We start from the raw sequence: 8,463 nt of genomic DNA, 5'->3' as shown, positions 1-8,463 counted from the left end.
CTCCTGGCTTATAATTTCTATTCAAAGGTGTAAAACGACCTTTGAATGGCCTGTTTGGAGAGATTTACATCAGGCCCGTGTTGGTGTTCTTGCTGAGTGTAATGTGCACGGAATAGTTTAGCTCTTCGAATGAACAATGTTAACTACATTGTTTTGGGTGTGCCTTTTATAAATCCCTCTGAGAATTTATTGGAAGAATTTCACGGCTGGCTCGTACTTCTTACGGCCCTCCTGTGCTGCAAACATGACCACACTTGTAATTTGGCTAGCAAACTGATTGCAGTACAATTGATAATGTAGCCAAAGTATTTTAATTCAAAGTAGAATTTTGGCTGTACTATGTCCATGTTGATGGTAGAGCAGAGAAAGTAGCTGAGTGCAGATCAGGTAGCACATTTTTCACCAGCAAACAAGGGCTACACAACGTGCGTTTCAAACTTGCACCATGAGCCGACTATTGTTTATCCCAGCTAATATTTCCGCCCTTTTTCTTTCCTCATTTCAGATTACCTGACAAAATGTTTTTTTCTTTGACCAAAAGGGATGTTGAAACAAGCATGTAAATACTCCAAAAATATTGTGTTGTGATGAAGTGTTAGTTTGCCCCAGTACTGCTGTATATTCCACTTTTTTTTTTTTTTTTTTGATTATTTAGCAGAGTTTAGGTTTCAAAAGACTATATTTTTATTGCATTATGTTGCAGGTTGTATATCAGGTCTCGTATCAAACCAATCATGCTGCAGCTTGTCTTTTGTATCCTAACATTTTTTTTAAAGTCTCAACTGTATTAAAAATGATAAGGTTGTGAAATTTAAAGTTTGTCACTGTGCCTTATTCATCACCATCACATTTTTACTCGGTGAGTATATTCATATTGAAATGTTCCAATGACAATCGGAGCACCACCTGTTTTTTATCTTTTGAATTTGAATCCACTTCCCTTGCAGACAGACCGCTCCTCATCTTCTGTAGATGGCCTGCTGGCTTTGTTTACCTCCACCAGCAGCATATTAGGGAATGACAAGACCCCCTACTCAGACAGCAAACAATGTATTAGGTATGTTTGGAACTGTTTAAGCCTGATGTCAACTCACGAGGACCACCACTCTTGGTTCATGAGAATCGCTTGTGTGTTTCTCCCTATGTGGCCGTGTAGCTTGTCCCCACGGCGTTGTCTGGGCGACTATCTCCATGTGAATGTCAACATGAATATGAATCAAGAAGGAGTAGCACAGTACGCGGGTTGTTAGCATGGGAAACTTGCAAGGCCGCAAGTCTGAATGGCCCCTGAACAATTTTGCAATGCAAACTTGGACCCCTGCATTTTTGCAGTTCTTAATTTTTGTTTTGTGTGTTTTGGGGGGGTTTTTTTGGGCAAAAGCCCACCCTTGTTTTTTTTTTCAAATGAAAAAAAATTATATATGTTTTTTTAATGAAAAAAATATATACATACACACATATATGTATATATATGTGTGTGTGTGTATATATATATATATATATATATATATATATATATATATATATATATATATATATATATATATATATATATATGGATAGATAGATAGATAGATAGATAGATAGATAGATAGATAGATAGATAGATAGATAGATAGATAGATAGATTATATATATATATATATATACATCTATAGATATACATCTATAGATATATATATATCAATGTTTTTAAATATATTTTTGTGGGGGAATTTTCTCAACTGCATTGCTGTCAATTGTTCACAGATTTCGCTAATGTCAGGCCCGTATTTTATTTATATTTACAATAGTGTTTTTGTCAATGTACATCTGGTCATAGGAGTGTGTGATTCTAAGTAGTGCTGATAATAAATTCTGACCCCTCCATCATTTAAATCCCCCATCTCTCATTAGCATGTCAGCCTCAGCATTCGAAGGTGTTCTGGATTTCAATTTCTGCTGTGTGGAGTTCTTGAGTGCAGGATTTTGGGTTTTCTCCCACATCTCTAAAATCTTAATGAATTGATAATTCAAGGATCCAATGAGTGTGGTCAGTTTTAGTGAACCAAAATAGTTTATTTTACCAAACATAAATCCATTCATATATATGTACAACACGTGAGCCGGAATTTGAATGACTGCATACAAATTCAAAATAGAAAATGATTTCGAACTGTACAATATATATATATATTTTAAAAAGTGCTCTTGAGAGGAGTGTGCAGTAACTCCCATGCGATTGTCCATTTAAATAGGAAGTACTTTTTATAACTCTTTAACTATACCATAAAACAGTATCATTTTCAGAGACGATGTTTCCATGATGTTGACTTCACACTACGGAGACATTATCCATGGTGCACGAACACCTCTCCACGATCATATTGGGAAACTCTGCCACTTCGATCTCCGTGTAGTCGCCCTTCTTCACCAGGTACATAATGGGCAAGGGGGCGCTCTCCGACACCGTGCACCTCCTCTCCCCGTAGCCATAGTTACGCTTGGGCTGCCTGCAACTTCCGGTGCACCTGAAGGCCTGATACCCTGCAGGTTCGATGATCCAGTACTGGGTCCACGTCAGGGCGCGGAAGTCGACAAAGTACTCCTCCCTGCAACAGGTGCCCTTGCTCTGGTTCACGTCACAATCACCACGAGAGCTGCAATACAAAAGGTAAGAGGCAGGTTAGTTTGATGACTGCTGATTAACTTGTCTTTGAATTTTGGTGCCTCAAATTGGTCAGGATAATTGGTTCCAAAAACCACCCGCGATAAGTAAAATCCGCGAAGTATGGTCACCAACAAGAAGTACTGGGCAGGCTAACGAGTTAGCGGAAAAATGCTAATTTGCAATCATGCTAACACGTGTAAAAGGACTTCTAAAGGAATGTAAACAAACATTTGGAGCAATACTACATTTTCTTAAAGGTTAGACACACGTTTCCTCAATTTAGAAGTTTTATTTTGACTTATAAATGTTTTTTTAATTTGGAAAAAAAATCCGCGGTGTAGTGAAGCCGCGATAAACGAAACGCGAAGTAGCGAGGGATCACTGCACTTTGGAAAATCCGGTAAGAGCAATTGTTTTTTTTTTTGCTGCGTGACGACGTATTCTTACGCCGCTGCGCAAAATAGTTCACACGTTTAATATAAGCCGGAAAAATCACGATTCCCGTAAATCGCGTACTTGAATGAAAAGTACCCTAATGAATTCCTAGAAATATAAAACAATCTAACGGATTAATTACGCCTGACGTCATATTCAGTGTTTATTGCTTGTTGTTTTAAACAAATTCTACTTGAACATGAGTATCAGTGGCACCCCTTGTATGCATGGGGTGCAAAAGGTGACAGGTAACCCCCCCTACAAAAAAAAAGGTGGGGGGGGGGGGGGTCGAGAGCTAATTGTCACATCGTCTCAATATCCTGTATATCAAAAGCAGGCGCCCTTACCCGTACTCTTCGAGGTTGAGTGTGTAGAGGACGAGCTCGGGTTTGCCCAAGGTGTTGTCCGTCTGCTCCTGGGTGGTAAAGCGCACACTTTTCGCCACCTCCGCCGCGTAGCTGCCAGGTCTCTCGCCCTCGATCCACACCTCCAGGTGCATTGGCGTCCTCTGCTGCTGAGTCTTGGACCAATAATGCACCGCCTGGGTCACATCAAAGCTCTTCCAGCCGGTTTCGTGAATGGGAATCAACCTGTGAACGCGGAGTGATCGTTAATTAGATTTCCTGATCCCATTTGACATTTAATTAGGGCTCGGACAAAAGACTGGATTTAGCATATTACCGTGAGTCCACGAGTGAGGTGCGGTTGGATCCGTTTGGCAACTCCTCGACCCAGTAGATGCTGACTCGGGCGTTGCTGACGGGTCTGTGGTTCTTCCTCTCCACCGCGAGGCGCTTGTTGTGCGACGCTCTTTGGTACAGTTTGAGCTCGGCCATGGTCACCTCGCTGTTTTCTGGGATTATTGACTCCATGTCGAACACCATTCGATGCCGAGTCGTGTCCGAATATACATATTCGCCGGGAATGTCTACCAAAAACCATAAAATCAAGAATTGAGATATAATTGCCATAATTGAGATTCGTGCGTAAATTACGCACCGCAATTACGCACTTCAAATGAGGGTCTAAAATTAAATTATTTAATTATTAAAAATGAATCATAAAATACAAATTCTTACCAGCATTGCCAGGAATTCCTCTCAAAATGCCGACCAAGCTCGGCAAAGATCGCCGTCTCCTGCTGTGGTGCATCTTCAGCATTGACAAGTATTTGTTTCTGACATGAGCCGGGACAACCAAATTCTCCAAATCCCTCTTGTGGATCTTTGGGACCTCATCCAAGCCCAGTTTGCGCAGGAGCGTCTCCTTCATATCCTCATGCGTAAAAGCTTTAGTCAACCCGAGGAAGACGGTGCACAGGAGCCAAGCGCGGAGGAAATCCATGAGGAAGATTTTGGAAGAAGATAAGCAGACGCACAGTAGCACGAGTCAGCCCAGTGATGGAGTGCGGCCCCCTTTATATTGTCGCGACCCTCCCAGTCGTTTGCACTTTGTCTATGGGGGGCAGGGAGGGAACCTTATCAGAACAAAGGTGCGACAATGCAAGGCCATATCCTAAACAGGATATCTAAGTGGCCGTACTTCAAACAGCAACAATTAGCCATCACTGTTGAGTGAGTGTAATTTCTCTCTGTAGTATTTCATGTCAAGTCTTCAGAAGACTAGTTTGGAGTCACAGGGTAAACATTTATAAACATATTTATTTATGAATAGAAAGAATTCATTGGAAAATCAGTGCTTTTTCCATGCCCAGAACTTTTCCCATGCCTTGAAAATCATGTTTTTAAATATTCAATATTTTACTGTTGTTATTGTAAAGTTCTGCTGTTTCTTCAATCGGACCTTTTTTTTGGCTCTACTGCAAGCAGGAATTAATAAAGTCAAATCAAAAAAATCCAATTAAATAGAATCAAATACTTCCACTTATATATCGAGTTAATGCCACGTTAAAGTAGCCTTATGTATATTGTAAATGACAAATTTCATCAGACCTTCGAATGGTAATCCCACTGAATTGAAACGAATCGTTCCACTTTAAAATAAACAATACTCGAATTCTATCTCACCCCGAGTATCGAGACACACAGTCGCATTTTATTGCCGATATCCACACCTCTAATTGAGTGTGAATGATTGTCTAGCCCTGCAGTATGTGCCTTGTAATTGACTGGCGACCACTCCAAAGTGTAGTCTGCCTTTTTTCCCCCAAAATCGGCTACTGCAGAATAAATTTCACAGAATTGTTGTTCCTATTGTGTCCCAGACAGACATCTCTTGACCCTGTGAACCCCGAGTGCCCTTTTCACCATAACACCCCAAACTCTGATGTGTACATTCCACCGGACGATGTCAGACAGTCTGGCAGCAGTCTGTCACACAGCAAGCTAATTTCTAGCTGTCTGGAGAGCTGTTGTTTTGCCCAGCATTAAGCAAGCGGATGAAGATTGGGTCGTCCGGTCCACGCCCAGCAACGTTCAATTGAGGTTTTCCCCCACAGGAGGAAATGCAAACCAGCGTGGGAGGGGAGCGGTTTAGGATTAGATGTTTATTCCGAGCCCTGTCGCCCATTCTTGGTCCTCTCCCTGGTAGATTAAAATTATTAGCCAAACAGACAGTTAATCCGAGAGCCGGGGGGGCCGGTAAAGGATGTGGATTGGGGCAGGCTCTTCACAGGTTGGTGATTATCTGATTCCATTGCGAGGATTTGCCTTGCCTTTTTTGTCACACAAACATTACAAGAGGGCAGCTCTCACTGGCTACCCACAAGGCCCTGCCTGTGATTGTGTATTGGCCTCTGTTTGCTTAGAGATGTCAGACAGACTGAAGAAGCACACAGGAAGAGCAAATGACAGATGACTGCCAGGCCTGCAGCTTCTGAGCGGGCAGAAGTAGGATTTTTTTTTGGGTGGACCAGCAGGTTGGTCAATTTGATCCAATAAATCTACCCGGATAATTGCATGGGTCAAATAGACCCAATTAGCAAGTTTACATTTTTTCACCCATCAGTTTATGGGTTCATTAATTAAATAATTTTAGAGTGTATGAACATTAGCTTACTAGCATTTTAGATTTACTGTATTTGCAAAATTATCTACTGACAACATAAGCTATAATTAATTATATAATTAAGTAGTATTGTTATATTTGATCAGTTCTTTATGTCTGAAAAAGATACCCTACCTGGAAATTGAAAAAAAAAGCCAGGAGTTGTTGAAAATTCACTCAATCAAATGTTCCCTTTTCTTAACAGTGCACTTATATTTTTTTTATATCTTTATTTAATCCCCTTTTTAAAATATTCTATGAACTGTAATAATTACAGTATGTACTAAGAAAATAATATTAGGACACTATCGTATTAAATTGTGCAACACTTTATTGACGAATAGCTATTCATAACTGCTTTTATGTTCATTATGTGATTATTTACCTTTGATAAAACATGTATGAATGCAACTTAAATATATCAAATGCACAATACTATGGGAAATTGATTCTGCAGCTGTTTGCCAATCTGCCAGACTACTTTGTGCCACGCTGGACATTCCCGCATAGCAATGGTGTGCCGTCCAAACAGTCGGACTGTTTAGTGGCTAAAAGTCCATTTCAATCATGCCCAGGAACTGGACTGACCATCTGGCACAAAGTGGGCCAGCATCTTTTGGTGCTGAGATGCGATCTTTTTTATTTCCTATCATTTTACCTCAAGGGCCCGACCCAATCAATGTATAGACGTAAAACTGAACCAATAAACATCAGTTCTATGGTAGCCAGGGGTGACAAATATGAACTATCCCCCCTCCCTTCATTCCCCCGTGGCCCCAAAGTGCTCAATCAGGTTGTCTGGTACGTTCCATTGTTGAGTGCAGTCAAGAGCCAGTCTAAGTGCCTATACACTAAAATACATTTATCCTCGCCCTCTAATCATTACAAGGCCTAATTTGGCAAATGAAGACATCCTCTTACTTTGATGCTTCTCAACCTTTTTTCCTTCCCATGTCAGTCAGAGACCTTTTGGTTCAAAGCCACGTACGTCTCAATGCTACTAGGTGCCATTTGTTTTCAAAGGCCACTGAACTCCCACAATCAACAATGGAGGTGTTAATTAACATGCAACATTTGCATTCAAAAGGCGTCCAGTTTATAGGTCGTTCCCTTCCATTTGTGCCAGATGCGTTTCGTAAGGCCACCAAAAAATGCTGACTGTGACTTTTCCATTGATTGAAATATACAGGCTTTGCTTTTGCAAATGATATGTAAACACTCTCATTTAAAAACACCCCCTCCTCGGAGCGGAGTCAATATTGAACTTGTTTGGTGGTAAATGCATATTCGGTCATTATTATTCACATGCTCCCTAATCTATCTGAACGTCAAATATTTGACGAATTGCTCCTTTGCACCATAATGGGGTCCCCACCCACAGACAGCAGACGTCCAAGGCAATCCACCCACCGAGTCTGCTCAATAATCATCGATCAGTGGAAAAGCGCCAGACCAGACTAGACCGATGAACAATTATTGCTCAAACGACCCAGTCAAGTACACTAATTGCATTTCAGCACGGCTTCACTTTAATTCATAGTAGATTTAGACAAATCGGATCAGACAAGATTTGATAGGACTAACCATTGATATTTGAATTAACTTTTAATTGATTGAACGCATTTTATTATATTGAGAAAGAAACAAATATCTAAGTAAAGTTAACGGAGTAAGAGATCATAATTACAGCATTGTAATTAAAAAGGAAGTATTCAGTAATGTCCACAAGAGGACGCTATTGTCTCATACTGTAACTTGGATCGTCTCTGGTAGAAATATATGTTGAAAAATAGAGGAAAATAGAAAAACAAATTACCATAATAGGCCCTAATTTGTATTTAATTTAATCTTGGCAATTATGTCAATGAAATTCACATGGTGGATACAACTATACTAAAAAAGAAAAAAGAAAAATATACAATATTACATGCACACACATGCATGCACCCAGAATGTGTTTAGGCCTCTATTTATTAGTATATGCATGAATTTATTTGTATTTTCCCCCGACAAATCAAGGATAGTTCACAAATAAAACATATCTCCTCAAATAGTTCTTTATCGATCATCTGCAGAAGATATCAGGCATTTATAATGGGGTAATGGGATGAGATTGTGAAACATGATATGATAAAGGTACTTGCAGCCACCTAGTGGCATCATTATTTATTGTTTTCCTCAGGTGAAAATTACGTAAGTGCCTTGTCGATCTTATTTGTTCTACCTTTTTTCGTAGACAGGGGCACATAAAGAATGTAAAAACATCTTCAGTGGGCATTCCAGGTGGAATGAGGGTATTTTTATTATACGCCTAAGCACACATGACAATTTGATGACAGAAAGTTGACTCAACTTTCGACAAGGCGAAACCA

At 40.0% G+C, this 8,463-nt stretch overlaps 1 protein-coding gene across 1 annotated transcript; it reads right to left on the bottom strand.

Moving 5' to 3' along the window:
- Positions 1-2,113: 2,113 nt before the first annotated feature.
- LOC148381737 (left-right determination factor 2-like) lies at positions 2,114-4,459 on the bottom strand. The gene is made up of 4 exons (XM_088362067.1): positions 4,165-4,459; positions 3,767-4,013; positions 3,433-3,675; positions 2,114-2,639 (listed from the first exon to the last, which is right to left on the bottom strand). Exons 1-4 carry the CDS (start codon positions 4,427-4,429, stop codon positions 2,315-2,317), a joined length of 1,080 nt encoding a protein of 359 aa, XP_088218193.1. The 5' UTR covers positions 4,430-4,459; the 3' UTR covers positions 2,114-2,314.
- Between the last annotated feature and the right edge of the window lie 4,004 nt (positions 4,460-8,463).

The sequence above is a fragment of the Syngnathus floridae genome, chromosome 19 (assembly GCF_059516105.1).
Source record: "Syngnathus floridae isolate MCC-2025c chromosome 19, RoL_Sflo_1.0, whole genome shotgun sequence".
Taxonomy (NCBI): Eukaryota; Metazoa; Chordata; class Actinopteri; order Syngnathiformes; family Syngnathidae; genus Syngnathus; species Syngnathus floridae.
This window is presented reverse-complemented; position numbering and strand designations above follow the sequence as displayed.